This window comes from Podarcis tiliguerta (genome assembly GCF_965153285.1).
Source record: "Podarcis tiliguerta genome assembly, chromosome: 7".
Taxonomy (NCBI): Eukaryota; Metazoa; Chordata; class Lepidosauria; order Squamata; family Lacertidae; genus Podarcis; species Podarcis tiliguerta.
Genome location: NC_139540.1, coordinates 47,153,138 through 47,180,867, shown reverse-complemented (window position 1 = coordinate 47,180,867; position 27,730 = coordinate 47,153,138). Strand labels below are relative to the sequence as shown.

At 44.3% G+C, this 27,730-nt stretch overlaps 1 protein-coding gene and 1 long non-coding RNA gene across 29 annotated transcripts in view; one reads left to right on the top strand and one right to left on the bottom strand.

Annotated features, from left to right (window-relative positions):
• PTPRM (protein tyrosine phosphatase receptor type M) overlaps positions 1–27,730 on the bottom strand; it is a 401,413-nt gene that overhangs the window by 224,381 nt on the left and 149,302 nt on the right. For 27 of the 28 annotated variants that reach the window (XM_083450038.1, XM_083450022.1, XM_083450011.1 and 24 more), the window contains exon 6: positions 7,980–8,154. In XM_083450038.1, the coding sequence (XP_083306164.1) occupies positions 7,980–8,154 (175 nt within the window). Of the gene's footprint in view, positions 1–802; positions 864–7,979; positions 8,155–27,730 lie in introns of those variants that run through there. The other variant, XM_083450032.1, reaches the window with a different exon arrangement.
• LOC310682009 lies at positions 36–27,721 on the top strand. Its single transcript, XR_014513721.1, has 3 exons — positions 36–570; positions 6,324–6,565; positions 27,512–27,721. It is a non-coding gene; the product is annotated as an uncharacterized lncRNA (long non-coding RNA).

The following is a 27,730-nucleotide window of genomic DNA, read 5'->3' as shown; positions in this document are numbered from 1 at the left end:
GATAGAACATCCTGAGGCATTTATGTAGCCATGCTGAAACAACAGTTAATTACGTTCAAATTTCAAGTGCTGGTAAGGACTGTTGAACTGCCATTTGAAATTCAAGCTCAGGATTGAGGCTACAGAGGTTACACTAATTCATTTTTGGTGTTACAAGTATTAGAAACAGACTTTATTTTAATGGTTTTTAACCCGAAGGGTATTTTCTGATCCCCTGCGCTCAAAAGAGATACATTGTTCCAACAACCTACATTCAATTTCTTGTTCTGTTCTAGAACGGGTCTGGTTTAAAGCTGGACTTCAATAATATGAAACTAAGGATAAATGAATCATCGGTGACTTACAACTGGTTTGGACTAGAAGGCATGAAAGTGTTACCACTGAAATGTACTGTGTTTGAAGTGATGGCTCTGGTTGTGAGCCTGTGGTTGATGTTTCCCATAGAAGCTACCACTTCATGTTGCAGATCAAGCAATGAATATGCATGCATGAACTTAATTCTTATAAGAGGTTGCATAACAGCAGCTACTCAGAAATAGCTATAATGTGAAGACTACTTGAAATCATAAGGTGAGCTATTCACACGTGCTAGTTCACCAAACAGTTCTATCTCTAACAAGTGGTTTGTCTCCATTTCACAACAATATGCTGGCAAGACTGCTTCAGGAATGATTCATTGAATAGAATGTGCAAAAGGCCTCCACATAACAGATAGAGATCACAAGAAGCAGCCCTAACCTTACTTACAAATAAGGGGGGGCGGGGACGACAAAAAAACAAAGAAAACTAAGAGTAGGACAACCTGCAACAGGAACAGCAGTAATTGGGAGCTTTTTCATTTCTTCCATTACAACTTTCTGTTCCCATGTATACAGATTAGTATAGAAGCAAGAGGACAGTCTGACCAGCGGCAGAGCAAGCTGATCGGGGAGCTGGGGAGGTATGCATGCCCTACGTCCAGGGGCGGTGCCAGCTGCCTGCGGGGTGGGGCGAGCCAGGGCAGGACGCTACGTGGGGCCTCCGAGGAGTCTGCCTGCCTCCTCCCACTCAGCTGCCCTACAGCTGAGGGGAAGGCAGTGGGTGGACCTTTGGGTCATCTCCCAGGAGAGATGCGTGGCTCGGGCATGCTGCAGGCCCCATGGTGAATGCCACCTGCCATTTTGTCATCCCTCCCCAGTGGTGACACTCAGGGCGGACCACCCCCACCGCACCCCCTTACTCCGCCCCTGAGTCGGACACTATCCAGAGCTGCTAGCTCGACATCTGATAGCAAGGACATCACATATGTCCATTACCCTAGGCTATAGGAATGAGAACAGAGACTGGGCCCAGCCACCAATTAGATTAAAGTCTAAGTAGTCTGCTTCCCCCCACCTTTTTCCTAGAATCCCTGTCATCCACTGATGTTTTGAATTTACAAAGGTTGCTTTGTAATGATTTTTTTAAGGCAGGCATCTTCCTCATTAGTACACTGGGAACATTTTCATCAAGGACTATGGGAAGTCAGACATAACAAGTGTTTAGAACATGCTCACTGAAACACATCTTTATGTCAATGCAGTTTTTGAGGTGCCCAAAACTACTGAAAAGAGAATGCATAATAGTTTATCCTCATTGTGTATTTCGAAGAAAGTCAAGATATCAGCAACTGCCACGGATGAAAGTGTTGTGACCATAATAAAAGCAACAAATAGATTTGTACAATTCAAAAGCCCTGTTACTACAATATAGGTCTATAAAGAATTGCTGGCAGGTCGGGAGAGAGACAAGAGTGGAAGAGTAATAGTTAGCTCCCCACCCAGCCTACACTTTCAGAGAAAGGCTGTCTAAACACAAGGACAACGGCACTGATGAACAGTAAATGTGCAGAAATCCAAGAGTTGGGCCAGAACGCACTAGTTCATTTCCCATCCAAAAATGCATTTCTTCTCCATTCCACATTATGACAATTATGGCTAAGAAGTCTATCATATTATGTGCCTGTTATTATGAGAGAGGATATGCCATAGTCTTCCACTCACAATAAATTGTTTGTTGAACAGCATAAAACTGTGAATAAAGAAATGTGCATGCTTAAAGCTCTGTACGCATAAACACAGTCACTAAAAAGGGCAAAGACAATACAAGGACTACAGTTTTAAGCATTCAACTTCAAAACGGTTTATACTGCAATGATACTGTGTGTGTGTGTGTGTTTAAAAGAATGTTTTTATTAAAGATTTTCTTTGGTTACAAAAGTACATACACTGTCTCTATTTTTAGATCATAAAGACCTTTCTACGGATCAGTTATATTCGATGTGAGACATTGATGTTGTCTACGTATATTTTCTTAAATCTTGCCACAGTTTTCCAAATGATTTTGCCCTCACATTTAAGACCAATCGCCGTTACACTAGTCCTTCGCACATTCAGTGCTATTCAAGGTGCTAAACCTTCCATTTGACAACCTGAAAAAATATAAGCTATGGACAGCACAGATGGCTGCCCTTCCGTGCCCTGTCTTAAAAACCTAACAAAACTCCTCCTAGCCAGTCTGACACCTAGGTTTACCTTGTATGAACTCAGTAAGTACTTTGAACTCTGTAATAATCTGATATCTTCTCAGACAGGCTCATTCTGTTCTTCTAAATCTAATCTATGCTGCAGCTGACCACTATTAGAAAAGTTCGTTAAAAGATGGGTGTGCACATAAAATACTAATTTACGTTCCCAAATACCAGTCTGTTTAGCTCTTTTTAGTTTATCTTATTTGCAATATCTGATTTGTTTTATGTAACACGAGAAAAAAGTAGGGTTTTTTTAAGTGTGTGTTGTTGCTTTTTTAAGAAGCACAAATTGTTTTAAGAAACTACCTGAATTGTAGTTTTCCATTCCCAATGAAAGGTCAGCAGATTGGGTCTTGGCTCTACCCGCAGGCTGAAGGCAGGCAGCAATGTTTTGGGACAAAGGGGTCCCAGGATTCAACATGTGAATTCCCTAAGCTCTGGAAAGAGCAGGAGTTACAGGAATGGAAAGCTATGATACAGGCAGGTACTGTTGTACTTTTCCCCATTCCTGCAATGAAAGCAGATCAGGACATACCAGAGCTATCCCAATCTTGGGCGGCAGAGATGCTGCAGTGTGATGGAAAGAGGACCTTTGTAGGAGCCTCCGATCAAAGGTGGGTTCCACTGAAGCAAAGGCATCTATGTGATAGTGGTGGCCACCCTTCATTTTTCTAGTAGAGGTGCATAAGTGGAGAATGCAGAGAGGTGGCTGCAGAATGAGTGAAGTGAGCAGTGATGTGAGCCTTTGAGTTTCATAGGAAAAGAGCAATGCAAGCTTTTATCAACTGGCTAAGATGGCAGAAGTTACCTTCTTCCGCAAGAAAAAAGGGTCAAAGGACACACAGAAGGATTCTGTCCACCTGAGCTCTTTGGTTTGAGCGATGAGGACTTTTAGGGCTCTGAAAACATGCAGAGAATGCCAAACCTTTTTTCGTGGGTGCACTGAATCTGGGGAAAAGGAGAGAAGAACAAGTTCTTGCTCCAAGTGGAAGCTAGAAGTAACTTTAGGAAGCAGGGAGGCTAGGTCAGTACAGAAGACAGCCTATCTTTATGAAAGGTGCAGAGGTGCTTGGCTGTGGACAGAGTGCTGAGTTCCAAAATTCTGCAAGATGAAATGAAGGCCACTAAACGGTGACTTTGAAGGACAGTGGTTTGAGGCAGATCTCTTCCAGAGGTTAAAAGGGAGGCTTCTGCGGAGGTCTCAGGATGGGAATCTGTGGCTGGTCGAGGAACATGTTAAAGTTGCCCCTTCAAGCTATCATTTCAAAAGTGGTTGGTAGGTAAGTGCCAGGTGGCGTATTTGTCAAGGGCTGCAAGGCCAGAATGGTGTGATAAGGACTCTCACTTTCTCTTCTCTGATCTTCTGGAGGACCACCCTTGGAATGATAGAAAGTGGAGGGAAGGTGCAGAGAAATAATCTGGTGGCCAGGGGAGAACAAGGCATATAAGGTCTCCACTGATGCTGACTGGAATCTGGTAAAGAACCATAGGATCTGAACTTTGACAGGAGCTGTTGGAAAACTGCAGGATGCAGTTGCTATTCCTCTTGGTCGCTTTCCCTGTGGCTCAGCCTGTCTGCTTGTGTGTTCAGGAGACTGGAGATGAGCTCAGCAATAAGTGACTAGAAGTTTTATTATGCTCAGCTGAGGAGAAGAGATACTACTGCACAAAACTCCAAAGATCAGGTGCCTCCTTGTCTGTGAATGTTGGATTTCACTGTGGTGGAATATGTACATACTAGGACACTGATGAGTTGGAGACGAGGAGCAAAGTGTTGTAGGGCCAAGCAAGCTGCTTGAAGCTCTAACTAACCAATGCTCATTGATGCTTCTGTTGGAAACCATAGGCCTTGGATGCTTATATCTCTGCAGTGAACTCCTCACCCCGTAAGACTGGCATCCAGGGTGATCGTTGTTGTTGGCAGAACATGAAAGGAGAGCCCCTATGTAGGCTCGATCACACTGTCCACCATCTCAAGGCTCAGTAAAAGTGGTGGGGGACTTTAACGTGCAGTTGTCTGCTCGATGTGATGTCTTTCTGGAGGGGTAGTAGAGCGTTGCAGAGGATAGGTGTGGTGCTTTGCTCACAGAGTTATATGTGCCACTGAGATTCACAGATCTAGCACCTGTGCCATAAACATAAGATCCACTTTCTTGGATTTGATGAGGGTCTGAACCTCTCAGCTGATCTTTTCCTTCCTGGCGATCTATTGTCATGAGTAGGTTTTGAGAATGGAGATTTTCTTTGATAAACGAAAGAATTTCCATATGTTCCACATTTCCTTGCCTCCCCACTGAAGCTACAGATAGAAAATTAGTGAGTGCTTCTGATTTTAAACTAACCAGAGCTTCGCATTAGACCCAAGGTCCAGAGACTCTGGTTAGCTTAAAGTTTAAATGGTTTGAGAACAAGCTGGGATCATAAACCACTATTTGATATTGTCTTATTTCAATAAATAGTAATTTAAAACAAACCTGAGTTTCCCTGGAGTTCAGGCAGAGGAAAGCATGTCGCAGCCATGCAAGAAAAGGTAGTTGGAGCATATGAGACCAAGGCTCGTGCTGGCTGTTGCACATAACATAAAACCATATTTCAAAAGGCCCACAGTGTACATAGTTTTGCTTATGCAGTAATTCCATGTAGGAAAAAAATTGTTATGTGAAGATGTCCAAAATATGTGAAGAAGTTCAAAATATGTGAAGTTCAAAATACATGAAACAATGTTTCAAAATAAGCACTAAGCCATTATATCAAGCCTAAAAAAAGAAAGCTGCAAATGTGCACGTACTTTTAACTCCCTGATAAATATATATTTAAAACACATATGTTATTGGAAGGTGGGATGCAATTTTGTGTAAAACACACTTTTAAAAAAGGAATGTGTAATTGCCTATCAGTAACAATGCAAATGAGCTTAAGTATATCATAATGTTGTTATTTAAATATAATCTGTTCCAAGGTCAGTACACTGTTTAAAATGGGCTTTTTAGGTCACAAGGAATGGCCCGCATGAGGTCTCATAAAAGCTACGGCACAAGCAAAAGGAATTACCATAATTACTTCATCACACTACAAGTAGCTAATGGGATTACACCCTAAGGGTAAGCAATTATTCACTGTACACAGTGTAAATGTGCTGAGAGGTGGATAAGACCAAATATTATAAGGATGTGATAAATAAATTCACACATGGAAGGTTCAAGGTCAATAGTAGTATATTGATACAAGTTTTTAAGAAAGCTGAATCTGAGGACTCTTTATTTGTCCTCATTTTTCATCAGTATATAGCATGCCTGTAGATCACTTCCTTTCCCCCCTCATTATTGCCCCCACCCCTGTGTACTGTATATCTGCTTCTGAATGAGATGTTCTTAAGAATTTTAATCAAAAAACTTCCATTTTAGCAATACAGTTGCACCTCAATTGTTGAATGTAATCCATTCCGGAAGACTGTTCGACTCCGGAAACGTTTGACAACCAAGACACCATGGGCAGCTGGCAAATTCCATTGAGAAAATGGAGAAGTGCGCCTCAGAAGCTGTTCAGCTTCCAAGGTGCGTTCGAAAATGGAAGCATTCACTTCCGGATTTTGTGTTCAGGTTCTGAATCATTCGGTTTCCGAGACACTCGAAAACCAAGGTTCCACTATATATAAAATCCAAGTTTTAGTCATTTTCACAAGAAAATCACTGGGAGTGAGATTCACTATCAAAGAACGTATAGAAAATTGAATTCTTATCAGCGGAGTAACCTTTCCATTGTTTGTTTATTTTAGGGATGATCACCTTCACTGCCCCATTTCAGAACTTTCTGCACACTTGAGGGGCAGACTGAATAATTTCTTAATGGGACAAGGCATCAGTCCTAAATGTCTCAGATGCACTATGGGATGGGATGGTCCTGGACGGAGGACCATTACCATCAAGGGAAAGTGGCAGGAGAACTATGCAAGGAAGAAGGAGGGCAATGGACTCAATGAGAGGAAATAAACTGAAGCTGAATCCAGATAAGACTCAGGCACTGTTAGTGGGTGGTTCCCCAGACTGGAAGGATGGAAAGTTGCTTGCGCTTGAGGTTATGCTGCGTCTGAAGGAGTGGGTATGTACCTTTGTTCAGGTGGCCTGAGTGGCATGGAGTGCTTTCCATCAGTTTTCGCTTGAGACCCAACTGTGCCCCTATCTGGACACACCTATCTGGGATAGCCTAACTTCTGTTGGCTATGCTCTGCTAATCTGGTTTGAATAATGTAACGCATTATACATGGGGCTGTCTCTGAAGATAGTTCGGAAACTTCAGCTGGTGCAGAATTCGGTGGACAGGTTGCTCACTGGAGCAAGAAGGTTTGAGAATATTGCACCAATCTTGGCCTGACTACACTGGCTGCCAATTACTTTCCAGGCCCAACTCGAAGTGCTGGTTTTGGCCTATAAATCCTTTTAAAAGCTCTTGACCAAAATATCTCAAGGACTGCCTCCTTTAAATAAAAAGAAAAGTTGAGGTGGGGATTTAAGAAAGAGAAACTTTTGACTGGTATCGTGCATCAGAACAACAAAAAATAGTTGTGTAGATGCACCATCCATAAAAGTGTCACAAAAGGCATCACAACTTTCTCTATACCACCTTCCCCCCCCCTTCCTCCTGTCCCCCGCCCGCCCCTACAAATGTGCCAGAAATGTTCATTGAAGAACTTTTTGCATAGCACTATTCCCTTTCTGCTTGTATCTTTTTTTTTTTTAAAGCCTAATTATGTGTGGAATTATACTAACTATACACCCCCCCAATATGTGTAAAAAAGAAAGGTCAGACCTCATTTTGCAGCATAATTTTATATCAAGTATATTTTATATAGTCATGTGCACAGTTATATGTATTTGTTTATGTACTGCTCACTTTAAGAAACCTAGACTATATATGCATCTAATAGGCATACAGTATTATGTATATAATAATGCATATAATGATTAATATAATATGTAAGACTTGTTCTATATTTGTAGTGGAACAGAGGGGCTCGCTTCTTGTTGCGATTAAGGAACAAAATCATTGTTAGTTGAATATAATTTTATGGTCCATTGACCACAAATAAAAAGTTGCAAAATGTAAAATACATAAGATTGTTAAAAGAGGAGGTTAAAAAGAAAAAGCAATCATAAAGTGTCTAAGGGAAGCTGCAATGTTTAGACATTTTGCAACTTGCTTAGTAATTTAAAAAATTAGAGCCTTCCAATAAAATGATCAACAGACTCTGGAGATTGTCCTAGGAAGGACTGTGCAAGGGGATATATCTGAGTTTCTCTAGCCTCCATTTAAAAGAAGAATGTGACACTGACTACACCTCTTCATTATTATAGGAGCAGTACGTGTTATTTACAGGAGCTCTGTTATAACTTAAGATAGTACTCTTCTCATGCACGCATCCATTCTGAAATACCTTTAACGATCAGTTCTGCATAATTTGATACTCCAACTCCTCCTTCTGTGCGAATCATGCAGCGGTAATTGCCTGCATCTCGTTTGGTAGCATTTACCACACTGAACGAAGCTACGAATCGCCGATCATTAAAAACTTTCATATCCTTCAGAGGTGCATCCCGTACAAGCAATCCCTAGTGAAAAACAAATTATAAGTTTACTTTTGATAAGGGGGGGAAAACTATTGTAAAGAGATTTAATTTCTCCAATACTTTTCTACCCCAGTGAAACTCATTTGGCAGTAGGGATGGAGGAGGAATTCATTTGGTCCACACCTTGAGAAACAGACCAACCCAAACTTGTTTGCAGATCAGAATGCAACTCTTGATGTGAACATTTCATGCATTCTTTCAAAACACACAAACCGTATAATGGAACCAGGGCTTTTTTCCCCAGCCAGAACTCGACAGAACACAGTTCTGGCATGTCTCAGGTGGGCACCATTACCATTATAAGAGAGCATAGGAGGCATTCATTTTGAGTTCCAGAACCTCTTTTTCTAGGAAAAAATAGCACCGAATGGACCTATTTGGTGGTAGCAGCATGAACTATACACAGTTTCAAAATCTAGGTGTGACTTGCCAGGTGTACCCTAATCAAATATGAATGTCTATAAATCCTTCCCATAGCATAAGTATACTCTTGGCTTCAATATATTTGGAATTATGTGACTTTAAATGCTTTTCGGTATTTCCACTTTTGTCCTCAAACACAAATGAAATTACAAAAACTTCGCATGAAATCTAACCTGCCTGCCTTTATGAAGTGGAAAGAGCAAGCCCTGATTCCTATGCCAGAAAGCAAAACATAGAACCTATTAAGGAAATGACTGAACTCAGTTTGTTAATTATGGTGTTCAGATGTCAACTTGTTGAAAGTAACCTTAAAATGCTATTTATAGGTTGTTTGAAAGCTCCAAATAATGTCAACATTAAACTGACTCTTGTACATAATTCATGAGGCAAAAGTCAAGGTTAAACAGAGCATTATGCCAAAGTATACGGATATTAAACAGTAAATAACAGATTTTAATTTCTTTAATAAGTACAGCAATAATGAAGTCATTTAACTTTTACAAGCGGTTTTATGGCATGCCCTTATTTAAGAAACGGTTGGAATAAACAGGAGTAAAATAACTTTAAAAGACATAGTTTGCAAAGTTCAAGACTAAAAAGGTTGCAATCATGCCAATGATTACCTGGGAGCTATCAGAGCTGAATATTTTGTTATATGTTTATTTGTGTTTTTACTTTTTCCCCACCAGTATTAGGACAATGGCACTCGCTGCCTATACAATTCTAGTTGCAATTTCTTCTTTTAACCTATGCAACCTTACAAAGCTAGGAGAGGTTGGGAGGGTGACAACACTGGAGAGGATATTTTCAGTTATAGCCCTACCCCCACCCTCCACAACACCTGTGGAATGCTCTCCTGGTTGAGGCCATAAGCTGTAAACCCTACAGTCTGAGGAAGAAAAAACATTTTTGTACAACCAAGTTACATTGATGAATCCTGACAACTGCAGCATATGACCACGATCCAAAGAGCACAATGTCCCAACATTTATGTGAACTCATATATTCATATTTTTACACGACAGCACCAGCAGTGGTATCCGACCGAACTGACCACCAACAAATGAGTGTTTCTGATATGTTTGCTCCAGTCAGACCAGCATTTCTAAAATCCAGAGAACCTACTTTACTTGAGTGGTCAACAATAAAACAGAAAGAATATTTAGAAAAAGGAGGAAGAAAAACAGAACAACGATCACATATTCACAGTCCACTCATATTTAGAACACAGTGGACTTCATATTTCATAGCAGAAGATCATGGATGACAGAGACTTTGAAGACTCATCTTCATTAGCTATGTTAAAGACACATATGCAGCCGCTGAACCTCAGGTTCCATTTTGCTCAGGTCAGGCAAAATTGATGCAGTGAAATTGGCATGACTTCAATGTGGATTTTTAAAAATAACATTTTGTGCGTTTTATATATAGCAAATTATCGTTCAACTTGTTGATCAGTGAATGGAAGTGATTTTGAAAGGGTCACTGTGAATACTTTAATATGTACCTTTAGAAGTGGAAATGCCTGCGGATCTGATTATAACAAAAAGCCACACCATAGGAAATCCAACACAAACACATACAGCATTAAAGCAACATGCACTGCATAGCATATAAATTCAGCTTATGTGTCCCTTTTCACAATAAATGGGGGTAGCACTGGATAGTTATCACTGGCAACCAGAAAAGGAATAACTTCTTAAAAAAAAAGGGATGCATGCTTAAAATGTGCTTGCACAATACAACTTTCAACAACAACATCAATCAATCAAAAAGATATTGTACTGTGATGTGTAGTGGGCAAACTGCAAAGCCAACTTTTGAAATTTGCATCCATTTCTTTTTGTAAAGCATGAACCTACAGTCATGAAAAAAACACGATTCGGAGACCACAATTCTTTTGTGTGGAATTCAATGTGTGCACACGTGTGCAACACACACAAGGATAGTACTACATTTTATATTCTATTGTAAGAAACTGCATTATACATGTACTTTCAATGCCTTTACTTAAAGAGTTTTCCAGAGCTTAACATTACTTCAAATTCCTGTTATTTTAGGATGCTGTACATCTTGTTTGTATATTTGAGAAAGCACACATATATTATAGAAATATATAGTTGCTTCTATACTTATAACATACAAGATGCATTCTCATGTATGCATTTCCACAAACACCTGAGAATGCACGGCTGATATCTACAGTCCTGCAAAAAGGATACTCTTAACATGATTTTCAGTTTACTTCTCAGTAATTGCAGCTAGCACCTCAACCATATGCACCCTGGCCTTGAATGCAATTGTGACAGCTGCTGGAGTGTGAAGAGAACAGGGGTAGCGAGAACTCTTTACACCACAGTTTTAACTGATATGCTCCTGTAATATGCTAACTTAAATGGAGAAACACTAGTAATAATTTTAGTGCTCACAGAAGCATGAAAGAAGAAAAGTCAGTGCATGTGATTTACAGTGCCTGATAAATCATGTTGGTACCATAGAGGTACATTAGGAAAGGTGGCCACCAAAAAAGTAATCACCCACAGCTGAAGGTTATCTCAAACTCACTGAAGGGAAAATAATATTTCCTTTTTATCAATATATATTACACAGTATCCTTGGAGCATTCGTTTTATTCCCTGGTGTGATTTAAACAGCTCCAGTACGTTTAGATTAGTGATGAGTGAACTCTACTTAGCTTTCCTCTTGATCTGCTCATTATCTTCTGAGCTTTTTGCTGAGAGTTTTTTGAGAAAATCTGGAATGCTGGTACACCTGGATGAGCTCCCCACTAGCCCTCTGTGGTTCTCCTTCCTGAACAAGGGTGTGTGTAGATAAGAATCAACAGCTGTGAGGACTATCTCTGGCAAGCAATGCTGTAAGTCTTGTGGACCGTTTCCATATTACCTGGATGCATCCAAGCCTACTGAGGAATATATTTTCCTGCTAAGAATGGAACACAACTGTAATTTCAAAGCATTCTGGTTCAATTAATTGGGCTGCAAGGAAGTACAGTTTGCATGTATCTACAGCTCTCGCCTCTTATTCAGGAGCAACCTGGCCTTGGAAATGAAGTGTCACCAGGTAGCCCTTCCTGCTGGTTTTCCCACATGTGCCCTTTCTAAATTTGTTCGGCAAATGAGTAGCTAGCAATGACAGGCTGGTGGTGAACTCAGAACCACCTGCACCAGATTGTTGTAGTGTTGCTGGTTTGGCCTCTAAAGAGCTTGAGTTGGTCATCTGAGCAAACATTTGTAATATTACTAGTAAGGGTGTTGCATCCATATCATAGAGATCACTAATTATTCAAGAACTGCAAGCAGTAACTTTGTTTGAAATTCACGCACAATCTAAATCAACAATAGTATATCCAGTGGTGTTAATATCCTCACCTAAATGCTTTACAGAATTCATGATTAGATTTTTATGATTACTTCCCAGAGTTACTTTTTATAACCAAGACAATTCTCTCCCTTAGATATGAGAATATATTGTGTGTGTGTGTGTAAATATATATATATATATATATATATATATATATATATATATATACACACACACACACACACACACACACACACACAAATATTAGCATTTCCACTAACCAAAAAGGCTACCTTTGTAAAAAATTATTTCTAAAGTTACTTTGTCCCAACTGGAATAATCTTAGTTCAATGGTGCAATATCAAAACAATACTAGTTTGTTATGAAGCATTTGTAGAATGTTGTTATTCAGGCTTCTTTCCAGTTCTCTGTGTTTGGTGAAAATAGGCAGAGTGACTCTCTTAAACCTATTTTGCATTTCTGCCCTTAATCTGCATAACTGCAGCTTGCAGCTGTCGTCATTGTGGATTATTAGATCATAAATTACACCAAATTAAGTACCTTTGGAAATATCCCTATTGTAGTGAATCCTAGTTACTGATTTATTACATATTTTTTCTAGCTGCTTATCCAATTAGCGTAAGAGTGCAATTCAAAGCTATTAAATCCAATGGGAGTTTTCCCACTGATTTAAATGGGATGTTGATTGCATTCCGCATTAGCTGCAGTTCTCAATTTCTTCTATTTTAAGCCTAATTTGTGACAAGGGATTCTTCTCCAGTTCTAAGATAAGTTGTTGCATAACTGTTTTATTAATTCTTTGACCGCCTTTGAAAATAAAAGGTTGGACTAATGATTTTATTATACTTAAACACTTCCTTACCATTTTCTTTATTTCAATAGTCACTGTGCTGCTTCATGGAATATCTGAAAACTAACTGCACATGTAGGCAACACAGTCTGCAGATTACATCCTGCCCACCAAGAACAACTTCACCAAGTTACTAGCTGTGCAGGTGTGCTGGTCCCGGGGGTAAGGTACCTTGGGTGTAGCAGAGTCCACACGAAGAGGGGCAAGGTCCGAGGCAGAGTGCCGGGCGGTGAACAGGAACGCTGGAACAGGAGGCTGTGCAGGGAACAGGAACACCGGATGGTCGGGGACAGGAGGCCGAGCAGGGAACAGGAGTACCGGATAGTCAGGAACAGGAGGCCGAGCAGGGATCAGGAACGCAGGAAGGTCCGAAGCCAACAACGACGTTGCTCCCGCAACCTGGGGCCGGGCTGACTGGGCTTTTATCCTCTTCTAAGGCCAGGGGCGGTCCCGGCCCCCAGGAGCCCCGCCTCCTCTGGCCTTAAGGCGAGCACTCCTCCTGGGGGCAACCAGTTCCCTTCGCCTCTCTGCTCTAAACCTCTGCAGATCAGGAGAGGCCGAAGGGTTACTGGGCCCCGGAGGAGGCTCACCTGTGGCCACTGAGTCGTCAAGCCTCTCTGGGGCCAGAAGGGCTTCACCTGGGGCCAGCTCCTGATGCACTGCCACAGGTGCAGGCTCTCCAGCATCTAGGCCTTGCCCCAGTTCAGCCGGCCCTGGAGGCGGGGACTCCTGTGCAGGCCGGGATTCCTCTGTTTCATCCCCCGAATCGGAATCCCAGGCCATCACACCATCCCCCCTCCCAGGCCCCCCCCTCAACCGAGGGTCCGGACCCGGCTTGCCGGGGTACGTCGCATGGAACTCTCGGAGGCAGGCAGGTGCGTGGACGTTGGCCGCAGGTTCCCAGGAACGGTCCTCCGGTCCGTACCCCTTCCAGTCAATGAGATACTGCAGCTTTCCCCTGCGGTATCGGGAGTCCAGGATGCGTTCCACCTCGTACTCAGGCTCTCCCCGAACCAACACTGGCTGCGGTCGGGGACGGTTCGGGTGGAACTCGTCGGGTGGGGCCACCGGACTCAAAAGGGACCTGTGGAAGACCGGGTGAACCTTCAGGGTTGCGGGTAACCGGAGACGAAATGCCACAGGAGAGACTTGGTCTACGATAGGGAACGGGCCGGTGAAGCGGGCGTCCAACTTCCGCGAAGGTCGAGAGGGGTGGAGGTGGCGAGTGGAGAGCCAAACCAGGTCACCGACGCGAAGTTCCGGCCCCACCTGGCGGTGGCGGTCGGCCTGGGCCTTGTACGCTTCCTTGGCCTGGTGCAGTTGCTCCACCAAAAGCTGTTGCTGGGACTGGAGCTCTTGAAGCCACTCCGTCACCGCCGGGACTGCGGATGTCGGCAGCACCTCTGGAAACAGCCGTGGATGATAACCATAACTGGCCTGGAACGGGGTCTGCTGGGTGGACGCATTCACCGCGTTATTGTAGGCGAACTCCGCCAATGCCAGGTGGTCGACCCAGTCATCCTGCTGGTAGCTGCAGTAACACCGGAGGTACTGCTCCAGCACCGCGTTCGCCCGTTCCGTCTGGCCATCGGTCTGTGGGTGATAGGCTGACGAGAGGCAGACCTCCGTCCCGAGGGTCTGGTGTAGTGCTTGCCAGAACCGGGATGTGAACTGAACGCCCCGGTCGGACACCACGCGCTCAGGTAGGCCATGCAGGCGGAAGACATGCTGAAGGTACAGCTGAGCAGTTTCCTTGGCTGTGGGTACAGATGGACAGGGAGCGCAGTGCACCATCTTGGTGAAATGGTCGGAGAAAACCAGAAGGCAGGTACAGCCACGAGACGAGGGTAAGTCCACTACAAAGTCCAACGAAACCGTGTGCCAAGGGTGCGGTGGAACTGGCAATGGCTGAAGTAGGCCGGGGGGTCGCCCGGTAGGTCCCTTAGCGCGCCGGCAGACATCACAACCAGCAACGTAGCGAGCCACGTCAGCCTTCAGGCGGGGCCACCAAAACTCTCGACTGACCAGATGGGTGGTCCGATACCGTCCAAAGTGCCCCGCTGCTGGGGCATCATGGGCCATCCGGAGAACCTCCAGCCGTAGTGGCCCTGGCGGGATGTACAGACGACCGTGGTGCAGCAGAAGGCCCTGATGCAGGACCAGCCCCGGATACTGTGGGCTGGACCCTTCAGCCAGCTCCCGGAGTCGTTCCTGGGCCCAAGCGTCGACCCGCTGCTGTTCCCGCACCCGAACCTGCAGTGGCTGCGCCTCCTGGGTGGCCAGGAATGCAGCCGGAGGTAGGATCGTGGTGGGTTCTGCTTGCTGTACCGTGTCTGCGTTGTCTTCAGGTTTCCGGGACAGGGCATCCGCCTTCTGATTCTGAGAGCTAGGGATGTAGCGGATCCGGAACTGGAACCGGGAAAAGAACAACGCCCACCGGATCTGCCTTTGGTTCAGCTTGCGGGTGGTCTGGAGGTACTCCAGGTTCCGGTGGTCGGTTCTCACCTCCACCGGATGTCGTGCCCCCTCAAGATGGTGGCGCCAGACCTCAAAGGCTACCTTGATGGCCAGTAGTTCCCGCTCCCACACAGTATAGTTACGCTCCGCTGGTAGGAGCTGGCGGGAATAGAAGGCACAGGGTAAGAGTGGCGCTTCAGGACCAATCTGTTGAGACAAGACGGCACCGAGAGCCGTACTGGAAGCGTCGGTCTCCACCACAAAGGGTCGAGAGGGGTCAGGATGTTGTAAGATTGGTGCCCTCTGGAAACAGGCCTTCAACCCCTGAAACGCCTCCTCTGCCTCCTTGTCCCAGGAAAACGGCGTCTTTGGGCGCAGTAGCCGGGTCAACGGGGTGGTGCGATGAGCATAATCAGCGATGAAGGTCCGGTAGTAATTGGCGAACCCCAGGAAACGCTGTAGGTCCTTGCGGTTCCGGGGTGCCGCCCATTCTTGAACCGCTGTCACCTTCCCCGGGTCCATTTGCACCCCATCTGGAGAGAGCCGGTGACCAAGGAAGTCCACAGTCCGCTGATGGAACTCGCACTTGCTGAGCTTTGCGTACAAACGGTGCTCACGCAAGCGCTGCAGCACGGTCCGGACATGTCCCTCATGGCGGGCCGGGTCACGGGAGTAAATCAGTATGTCATCCAAATACACCACCACGTACTTGTCTAACAAGTCCTGAAACACGTGGTTGATGTAGCGTTGAAACACAGCAGGCGCGTTGCACAAACCGAAAGGCATAACCAAATATTCGAACTGCCCGTACCGGGTCCCAAACGCTGTCTTCCACTCATCCCCGGCTCGGATCCGAATCAAGTTGTAGGCCCCCCGGAGGTCCAGCTTGGTGAACACCTGTGCCCCTTGCACCCGCTCCAGCAGCTCCGAGATAAGGGGCAAGGGGTACCGGTCTGGGACGGTAATTTTGTTCAGGGCTCGGTAATCATGGCAAGGGCGGAGTTCCCCACATTTCTTCTTAACAAAAAGCACCGGTGCCGCGGTGGGCGAGGTGGAAGGCCTAATGAACCCACGCTCCAGGTTCTTGCGCAAGAAGTCCTGCAAAGCCTCGCGCTCTGGCTCTGTTAGGGAATATAAGCGACTCACTGGTAAAGGCGCTCCGGGTTGGAGGTCTATGCCGCAGTCAAAAGGCCGATGCGGCGGCAGCTGGTCTGCCCCCCGTTCCTCGAACACGTCCTGGTAGTCCTGGTACACGGCTGGGAGCGTGGGTGCTGCCTCCTCTGAGGGCGCGGACGCCAGCGTTCCGGATTGAGCATGGGAACATGGGACTGGGAAGTGCACGGTCCGTTTGACCCAGTCAATCTGAACGTTGTGGGCTTCCAGCCAGTCCATCCCGAGCACCAGGGGGAAGCGGGGCATAGAGGCAATGTCCAAAGTTCGCAACTCCCGGTGCTGCTGGAGACACAGGACCAGAGGCTGGGTCTCCTGAGTAACGGCACCTGACCGCAGAAGTCGTCCGTCAATCGCTTCCACCTGGACCGGTACTGGCTTGTTCCGAAGTGGCACCTGATGATGGGCGGCAAAAGCAGCGTCCATATAGGAGCGGGTTGCCCCTGAATCTACCAAAGCATGGGTGAGGATCCAGGGCCCACCTGGAGGGTATAAACGTACCGAAACCATAAGATGTTGCAAGTCCATTGGTGCGGGCCCATTCTGTACGGTTTGGGACCCCCGGTAGCTAGGGCCATCAGCTACTGGGGTTGGCGGTTTCCCTGCGGCTGGCGTTTCTCAGGGCAGGACCGAGCGAAGTGTCCACTTCCGCCACAGTAAAGACAGAGATTTCCATCCCGACGCCGCGCCTTCTCTGCGGGGGAAAGGCGTGGCCGCACTGCCCCGAGCTGCATAGGCTCCTCCGTTAAATCAGTTGTGACCGTGGGGCTGCCGGAAAAAGCTGGTGCCGTGAACTGGAAGTGTCGGCGACCCCGGGCCTGACGACGATCCTCCAACCGGTCGTCTATTTGTAGACTCCGTTGAATGAGAGTGTCCAGCGTGGTGGGGCGTTCCATTGTGGCCAACTGGTCCAGTACCTCGTCCGAAAGCCCTTCGAGATACTGGTCCCGCAGTGCCGAGTCATTCCAGGTCAAGTCCTGTGCCAACAGCCGAAACTCCGTGGTATATGTGGCCACCGTGGACTTGCCCTGTTTCAAATGCCGAATCGCCCGGTTGGCTTGACTCTCTTTCTGGGGGTTGCCGAACGCGGCCTCCAAACGATTGCAAAACCCCGTATAGTCTGCCAGCAAGGGGGAGTCTTGCCTGAGTAGCGGCAACGCCCACTTGGCCGCCTGGTCCTTTAACAAGCTAATCAAAAAGTGCACCTTGGTACGGTCGTCAGGAAAGTTCCGGGCTCGCCCCTGAATATACAGTTTGGCCTGGGCCAGGAACATGGGAAAGCTGGCCGGGGCTCCATCAAATTTCTCAGGCAAAGCCACTGGGTACTTGCCCGGAGCCGGGGCGTCGGCCCCAGGAGCCGGTAGGGCTTCCAAGCGTTGCTGAAGTGCCTCAACCGCGGCACTGAGCTGCTGCACGGTGTGAGACAAGGCCTGGTTCTCCTGGGCCAAAGCCACCAGTGCAGCCGCCTGTTCAGCCATGGCCTCTGGCTCTTCCCGAACGCACCCCTACGAAGGGGGAGTGCGGGAGGTGGCGGGAGCAAACTGTGCTGGTCCCGGGGGTAAGGTACCTTGGGTGTAGCAGAGTCCACACGAAGAGGGGCAAGGTCCGAGGCAGAGTGCCGGGCGGTGAACAGGAACGCTGGAACAGGAGGCTGTGCAGGGAACAGGAACACCGGATGGTCGGGGACAGGAGGCCGAGCAGGGAACAGGAGTACCGGATAGTCAGGAACAGGAGGCCGAGCAGGGATCAGGAACGCAGGAAGGTCCGAAGCCAACAACGACGTTGCTCCCGCAACCTGGGGCCGGGCTGACTGGGCTTTTATCCTCTTCTAAGGCCAGGGGCGGTCCCGGCCCCCAGGAGCCCCGCCTCCTCTGGCCTTAAGGCGAGCACTCCTCCTGGGGGCAACCAGTTCCCTTCGCCTCTCTGCTCTAAACCTCTGCAGATCAGGAGAGGCCGAAGGGTTACTGGGCCCCGGAGGAGGCTCACCTGTGGCCACTGAGTCGTCAAGCCTCTCTGGGGCCAGAAGGGCTTCACCTGGGGCCAGCTCCTGATGCACTGCCACAGGTGCAGGCTCTCCAGCATCTAGGCCTTGCCCCAGTTCAGCCGGCCCTGGAGGCGGGGACTCCTGTGCAGGCCGGGATTCCTCTGTTTCATCCCCCGAATCGGAATCCCAGGCCATCACAGCAGGTTTATGTAGGTTATTTGGGATACAGGATATAAAACTGCACAGCATGTAATATCTACACTGCTTATTTCTTAGATCAGACATGTGTTTAATCCGATGCAATTTCAATACCCATTTAAGAAACAGATCACACGGCATGTGGGCGCTTTAATTTGCAGTCAATAAATACAACTTGAGCTTTTCTCTCTTTGGCAATCACTCGCAGCCGAGTAAGATTTCTTCCATAAACATGGTTTTAACAATGAGTCCGTAAGTGAGTGTGGAGGCCAATTCTAGATCCACACGTCCTTCCACAGTGGGGACATTGGTTTCCGGGTGGGAGTTGATCACGGTGTGGATTTGCCAAGCGTGCCTTCCTCTTAGCACATTTTTCCCTTGCATCCTGAATTTGAGTGTCTTCAAAGCCTATGACACTTTTGGTAAAGGCTGTTCTCCAACTGGAACACTCGCAGGCCAGTGTTTCCCAGTTGTCAGTGTTTATACAACTTTTTTAAAGATTTGCCTTGAGATAGTCTTTAAACCTCTTTTGTTGACCACCAGCATTACGCTTTCCATTTTTAAGTTCGGAATAGAGTAGTTGCTTTGGAAGACGATCATCAGGCATCTGCACAACATGACCAGTCCAACAAAGTTGATGTTGAAGAATCATAGCTTCAACACTGGTGATCTTTGCTTTTTCCAGTACATTGATATTAGTTTGCCTGTCTTCCCAAATGATGTGTAAAAATTTTCAGAGACACCGTTGATGGAATCTTTTGAGGAGTTTATAAGTGGTCCATGTTTCACAAGCATATAGTATAGTTGGTAGTACAATAGCTTTGTAAACAAGCATTTTGAATTCCCTGTGAATGTCCCGGTCCCCAAACACTCTGCACTTCAATTGGGAGAAAGCGGCACTCACAGAGCTCAGGCGATGCTGGATTTCGGCATCAATGTTGGCCCTTGTGGAAAGATAACTGCCTAGGCAGTAGAAGTGATCAACATTTTCCAATGTTACACCAATGAGTTGGATTTGTGGTGCTGCAGAGGGGTCATTTTGTAGTTGTTGGTACAGCACTTTGGTTTCTTGGATGTTGAATGATAGGCCAAGCTTTTCGTAAGCTTCTGCAAAGATATTTAGGATGATTTGGACGTCATGCTCTGAGCGTGTGCACACTACATTGTCATCAGCATACTAAAGCTCTATGATGGAAGTTACAGTAACCTCTTTGCTTTCAGCCTCCTCAGATTGAAGAGCTTTCCATCTGTTCGATATATGATTTCTACTTCGGTGGGGAGTTTCCCTTCCACAAAGTGTAGGATCATGGCAATGAAAATAATGAATAGAGTTGGGGCAATAACACAACCATGTTTAACGCCTGATCCCACTGTGAATGGTTCACTTTGAGAGCCATTGTTATCTGCAATTGTTGCTGTCATATTATCATGGAGGAGCCGAATGATCTTATCTGGGTAGCCAATTTTCAGAAGGACAGTCCACAGGGCATTATGATTTACAGTGTCGAAAGCCTTAGTCAGGTCAATAAACGCCATATAAAGGGGTTGGTTTTGCTCTCTGCATTTTTCTGTCGAGTGGTGAAAATCATGTCCACTGTCCCCCTAGAAGGCTGAAAACCATTTGGGGATTCAGGAAGGGTCACCTCAGATATTGTTACGAGACTGTTTCCTAAGACTGATCCTTGCAGGAATTTTGCCGGTCGCAGCTAATAGAGAGATGCCTCAATAGTTTCCACAATAAGTTCTGTCACCTTTTTAAAAGAGATTGATAATTTTGGCATCCCTAAAGTCTGCTGGGATTTCTTCTCTTTCCCAGATTTTTTCAATGAGCTTGTGAAGTTGTTGTTTAAGTTCAATTCCGCCCACTTTGAAGATTTCGGCAGGTGATATTACCACATTAATGATATAGTACTTGTGTAGCTATCTGTGTCCTTCCCATGTAATGTACATTCTGTATGTTTGGGAAATCGCAGAATCAGAAGGGACCGAAAGATTAATCTAGTTCGACCCCCTGCAATGCAGAAATCGCAGCTAAAACTCTCTCCTCAGTTCCCATCGAATTCAAAACATATGTGTACATACTGGGCTTAAAAAATCAGAATAGCTACAGAGCTGATAGTTCTTGTACCCATTTTTTAAAAACTATGGCGCAATATAACTTCATCTCTCTTTATCAGTTCTGGATTGTCCGCCAACCCCCCAGAGCAGATTTGAGGTGAACAGTGGCATTCATGAAGAGGAAGGGGAAATTATGTTGTGCAGATGAAAATCCCTGAACTAACAGAAGTACTTTGTTGGATACTGCCCTTAATCAGGAAAAAATGGTGTGAGAATACTCAAAATGACTACTCATTATGGAGCATCATCTTTTGAACTATGATGCACCTGCTTTTCTGAATGATTTGCTAACAACAACCTGTTCCTTTTATCACAAAACACAGCTTGTTTTGTTAAATGTTTTGGATGCTGACAAAATATTCTGCTTTTAAATCTGTTTATCCACAAAAGAGGTTTGGTTTAGCCAATGAACCTTTAACAGCAGATAAACAACAGATGTATTGGAAGATTTTCTCAATTTTGCTTCCAAAAATTATTTTACTTTGCCTGTCCATTAAAGTGGCAAGAAAAGGATAAGCACCTTTACTGAAAATGCTGTAATACAGCTCCAAAGGGGGAGGGGTCACTTGGAAAGTTAAGAGAGAAATGCCTTTTCCATGAAATACTTTGTTCATTAGAGAATAATTTGAAGTATTCTACAGAACAATTGAAACACGGTCCCCTTGAGTCTCCAACAATTCCTACTGACAAAAAATAAAATAATATTCCTGGCAAAAGAAGAATAAAAAGAACAGAAGGCATTGGAAAGCTTTTACCATCTATGTAGTTCTTCCTTGATGTGGTAGTTCCGCTTCACTTTGGTAAAGTTTTATTTTTAAAAGCAACTCAAAACCTCATTTCAACAGAACTAGAAATTGCATCACTGTCTTTTAGTCTCCATAGGTTTTAACTGTAATATCTTATATGGCATTTTATAACTTGTGAAGCACTAATTACGTTTCTAAATTGTATCTCATTATAGAGATCAGATATGTCCTTGACCAACACTGTCTGTTGACTCCAACAGCACCTATATACTCAAAGTCAAAGCCCTGCATGAGGTTTGAATAAGTCTGCATGAAATTACCAACATGGTAAAAATTACTGAAAAGGAGATAAAGAGAGGATGGGAAATGATTGATGCATTAAAGGACAAGTAGATCGTTTAAAAGGAGGCTAAATAAGAGAAACATGGATAAGAAATAAGGGTGAGACAATTTTCAGTAATTCCCTCTCCCCTCTACAACCCCCCAAAATCTGCTCTGTAGGATTAGGTTATGCTCTAGGGAGATTTTGTGGGAGTGAAGGGGGAGTGAAATTTCCAAAAATTGCCTCTCTTATGCTCTGTTGATGGATGTCAATCACGGGGATATCACCCACTGACTGACATGTAGTTCTTTGGGGTCTATCTAATGTGTGGCTTCACTAACTTACAGCACAATTATATACTGTACATAACTACTCAAAAGTAAGCCCCATTAAGTTCAGCTTGATCCCAGGAAATTGGGTATAAGGCTGCAGTTGAATATCATATTATTGTTAATCCATTAACTTCTAAAAGGGGGCAGTGCAGACTTTCATTTTATCAATCAATTAATTGACAGGGTGCTTTCCTAAGTTTTAAGGATATTTGTGTGAAATTTGGTTGCTTGTATTTCAGTTTCTCTGAGGGTTGGCTTAATCAGGCTGAGGTGTGAAGTTACTTCTGATAACTGGGCTGTAGTAGGTTTTGGAACTGCTTTCCAGCTAATCTTCTGCTTGTAATATTTCATACATTCTCAGTAAAACAGCCTCCGCTCACTTTGGGCTCCAATATATTGGGAGTGTTGGAAAACCTAGATTCAGGATTTACACATTGATAGAAACTTAAAGCTAGGAAATCCAATTCTCCAAATTACATTCACAGTTGTCCACATGGTAGATGGAGTTTGCTATTGGTCTGGATATCTCATTTACATGTTAATATAATGCAAGATAAACGATTTACTTCAGTGAAAGATTAAAACACAGAAGTAAAATGTGCTATAATGATATAAACCCTTTAAATACTTGGGAAAATTGCCATAGAGTTATTATGAATGTGAAATGCATGAAAATGCAAAACTATTAAAACACTTATTTCCCTCAAATATGGAGTCCATGCCGTTCTTTTAATCATTAATCTTGCTTTATGTTATGCAACCTCTGCAGTAACAAAACGCTTTTGTATTTTTGACAGCCTTCTTGTTTCTGTGTAAATTTTTAAGCATGAATATGATGCCAGATTAATGGTGTTCACTGATCGCCACATTCTTTTATAACTGATTTTGCTCTTCATTTCTTTACTAAGTGGAGCCTTTTCACTTCTCATGGTCACATACACTAAATAAACAGCAGTGTATTAAAGCAAGTGGAGGCTGCAATATGAAATAAATAGTAAAGCCACTAGGCCACTAGAGAGTTTCAAAGTGGTAGCAAGAAAGAAAAACTCAGACAGGCTGACAAGCCATGGAAAGATGGTTCAGTAACTTTTATCAGCAGAGGTAGTAAAAGTGGCAACACTAACTTTAAATAGTATTGTAATAATAATAATAAAAACTCACCTACCTAGCAATATTGGACTGTTGAACTCTTTAGTATGTAAATCCATGAAGTAAAAGAGCACACAGTACCAATTAATTGTTCCCTTCATTATCAGATCTAATGAACAAAAAGTCCTCCTTGTACAAGGATTGCTTGGCTAAGAAAGCAATCCTAAACACAAAATGCTAGTGGTAAAGGAAGGCTGTGTAAGTAAACCAGCATAAAGTTACTCCAGATCCAAAACCCATTCAGAAATTGCTGATCATACTCTGTCTAAGCCTGGCATAGGGAAAACAAGCCTTTTAAATAGTGTTGATGCTTGGTTGCCAGATCACATGACTGAGCTGAATTGACTCAGTATCCAGCCAAAGTCTCCCCTCTCTGGTTCCACTCCTGGAATGCTCCATTTTTAAGTACTTATGCTGGACTTGGCTCAGTCAGTTTCTGCTCAACTAAGTGAGCCCCAGTTGAGACATGATGAGCATGTTGGCTGAGCCAGAGTTGGGGACTAAACATTGACTGAGTCTGGGTGAGCTGGGAATCTCCCAGTTCAGACAAAGAACTGCTGTATCTTAAGATGCCCAGAGGATCTTCAATCACTTCAATCAGGCATAGGCAAACTCGGCCCCCCAGATGTTTTGAGACGACAATTCCCATCATCCCTGACCACTGGTCCTGTTAGCTAGGGATGATGGGAACTGTAGTCCCAAAACATCTGGAGGGCCGAGTTTGCCTATGCCTGACTTCAATCAATCATCCATTTTATTTGTATGCCAGGCTTTCAAAGTTCAAACCATGCTCAAGGTGACTTACAACATATTTTAAAAATCACACACACACACAAAAATAACAGCAACAAGAGTAACAGCAATACCTTCCCAACAAAAACTTCTGAACAATACCCCAGCCCAAAATTCTGTATACAGCAGCCTTGGCTTTTGTAGCTGGAGTCAGTAATGGTCCCACCCTCCCAGGTCAGATGGGAAAAGGCCTGCAAGGCAGGGAGCAGGTCTTCCAGGCCTTACAGCTAATAGGATTACCCACTGAAAAAGGAGCAAAGTCAGGTTTGTTTGTTTTTGAATTTCCCTCATCTTACATGCATTTGACTTTCATGATTTCAACCATAGGCAGTTGAAGGTGGGCTGGCTTAAATTGTGCAGGTCAAGTTGTAAGCAAGGTAGAGAGCTTAGAAACTCTTTTTGTGCTGGGTGCACTTGGGGTTAACAAGTGTGAAAAGAGCTTTGAAGCTCTTCACCTTCCTTGCTGGGCAATACTCTGCTCATCGCGGCGGTTCTGGGAGGCTTTAGGGGGCTCTCATGAGATCTCACACAAACATCCCTTGCTTTCCAGAGGTGGTATGGTAAGCTGGCCTTGTCTAGGAAGCAGGGCCCAGAGCTTAAAAATTCTCTCTGCACCACTTAACTTAAGTGGACAAAAGGCAAAAAGAGCTTTTAAACTCCTGGCCTGACTTTATGGACAAGCCTCCTCAACACACACCAATTCTGGGACTGCTGGGGATGCTCTCTGTCTCCCCCTCACTCACCAGCTATGGGGCAGCTCCAAGCGTTTGACTATACACAATTTTTGCATAAACACATAACCCTTGGAACCAAATCCCGAGATAACACGAGGGATTATAATAAAACCGGACTGACCATTTTCTAAATTCTAAATAAATAAATAAGAAACCAAGGGAGAAAGAATAAATGCTGAAGTTGAAGCTTTTGCCCAGTTATGCTCCTCAATCTTGGGACTGAGCAGTCTATGGTCATACAGCATAAATAATTTGACACATTCTCTGAGGCAATCTTCTTTAGTATCATTTCACATGATCCATAATACTATCATAACTGAACTCTAGCATATATGAAGCACTGGAAATCGGCAAACACAGTGTACGGGGATTGAAAACCAGCAGAAAAATAAATATGAAAGGGAAAGTGTTATGGGTCTACATCTTTGGGAGCAGTACAACTGAATTGTTTCAGCACTCTATTATAAGGTTCCCCATGAAACATCCATTAAAGCCCAGCAGGTTGTATCCAGTGAAAAACTCCTACTAGTGCAAAGTCTTCTGCCTGAACAACGGGACTTTCTCTTCCTGCACAAATCATTTCTGGGTTTTCTCCCAACATTTTGGAATAGTTTTCACAGAGAGCAGGCAGAAATCCTTGCATAACGTGATGGTTTTGTTAGGTGCCACTGTAGTAGCAGTTCTTACATTTAAAAAAAGATGGTATTGTACTTGGGTGATTTACTAAATGCTCTCTCTCTCATTAATGTGTGTGAACTATATTACAGGATATATAAATTCTAAGGCAGCCTGCATTAGAATCATATTTGTTTAGTTTTCCAATTTAAACTTAATACTGAAATGGATACAACCTATGCTGTCCACAAATGCAATAAACAAAAACAGATGGGCAGCATCTGTTAATTGTAAACATCACTTCTGGGGTATCACTGAATTTATTTTTGTATTATACGTACACTGAAGCTTCTGCTAATGAGAATGTTGAATTCCTGGTGCATACTATCTAGCCAATGACCTTTTAAACTTAAATGATGGTGACAATAAGAGAAAAAGAACAGATATTGCATTCAGCTGCATTATGCTCATGATTTCCTTCATTTGACTTTAACCTAAGGTTAAATGGATGCAGTTAGTGACAATTTGTCTTCACATTACCTGATGTGCTATAATCAAATCTCATGATTCATTGTTCATCTGAAAAGGTACAGGAGCAGATTAAAGTCATTACCTAGGATGACTTACCATGTAGCTATTCTTGGTTTGGGTCTCCCCCCCCCCCCCTTTCCTTTCCCAACCATTGGGTGATCTAAGCACTATGAATTTCTAAAATTAAATAAGCTGGTCTCCTCTTTAGGCATTTCCGTATGAGTTAATGTTATGTTTCTGGATGGAGGCAAAGTCAGATTGTTATCCATAATGGCAGACCTCTATCGTGGTAAATTACTTTAAAATCTGAAAAAGGAGTAGGAGAGATGGCAAACCTGTGGTCCTCCACATGTTGGTTTCCATGGCCGATGGTCAGGGATGATGGGATTTGTACAGGCACAGATACCACAGGTTACCCATCTATGCTTTAGAGGGTCAGGGAATAAATACGTAGCATCATTGCTATGCTTTATTGTGGATGAACTGCACTACAGCCTTAAGGAACAGGTGCATTTTTCCAAATGCAAGTGAAAAGAGGAAGGGACAAATTATTCCAAACTCCAAAAACAACGCATGTTTCACAACAAAGTGAGGAAAGGTAATTTGCTAGGAGAACTTTCCTCCACTAACAGTGAATTTCCACATTGCTTTTTAAGCATTTCACTGAGATACTGACTTCTCCAGTAATTTGGGGAAGGGGAGTACAATATAGTATTAATACCAATGGACAAGAGTATACATTACAATGTGATATTCTCTTTACAACTTCCTTCTAGCCTTGTACTTCCACTTTTTGTTCCTCAGTCACACACACACACACACCCGCCCCCACAATACAATGGGGCTGCACCATCCAAGCCCACCATGCATTTGCACTGCGACAAATGAGACAAATGACAGCACTGATCTGTGGCCATCTAAGCTCAACACCATCAGTATTCTCCAACCTCCAGATGAGCAATGTGTCTGCAACCTGGTAAGGGCATTGGGTGAGAGTGTTTGCTGCTCACATCTCTTACTGACACAGTAAGCCCCAAAGTAATAAAAAGATATGGTTCAAATAATAGTTGAAATACACCAAAACACATTTAGAATTAGCAATTAAATTACCGTTTTCATTTACAGCATCCCGTCCTCTGCATTGCCTGCACCTTTGTTTCCAAAGGCCTGCCTGCCGCAGAAAAGCCTCAACTGTGGACACCCTCAACTGTGTTTCTGATACTGATGGGGCAGAGGGAGGGTGCTCACCTGAGGATCATTGTACCCGGGCATGTTCATATAGGAAGATACTACGCAGCAAGCAGCCTGGGCTCAAGCCATATAGGGCTTTATAGGTCACAGTCCGCACCTTGAATTGTGCCTGGAAAGGGACTGGTAACTAGTGCAGTTGCTGGATCAAGGGAGGAACATGTTCCCTGTGACTGGCCCCAATCAGCATTCCAGACCAGCTGAAACTTCCAAACACTTTTCAAAGGCAGCCCCAAACATGTTGAAAAGATCCATTAACAATGCTGCAAGCGAACAATCAAGGTTTGTTATTAACAATAATAGTTTTTCCTGTTCTTTTTATTCATAGGCATGCACATGAGCAAGAGAACCACATTTGGAGCTTAGGTTTCACTTCTTAACACTGCAGCCGTTCTCACTACCCATGAAGCTTTCTCCCAAGCGTATATGGTCTTTCTTTCGATGCCAGCATCAGTGTATTTTAAACATGTTGTTTTGAACGTATCTTAAATATGCTGTATGCTACACATGCCATTGTACTGCAGAAAACAAAAGAGGGAAATGCTCA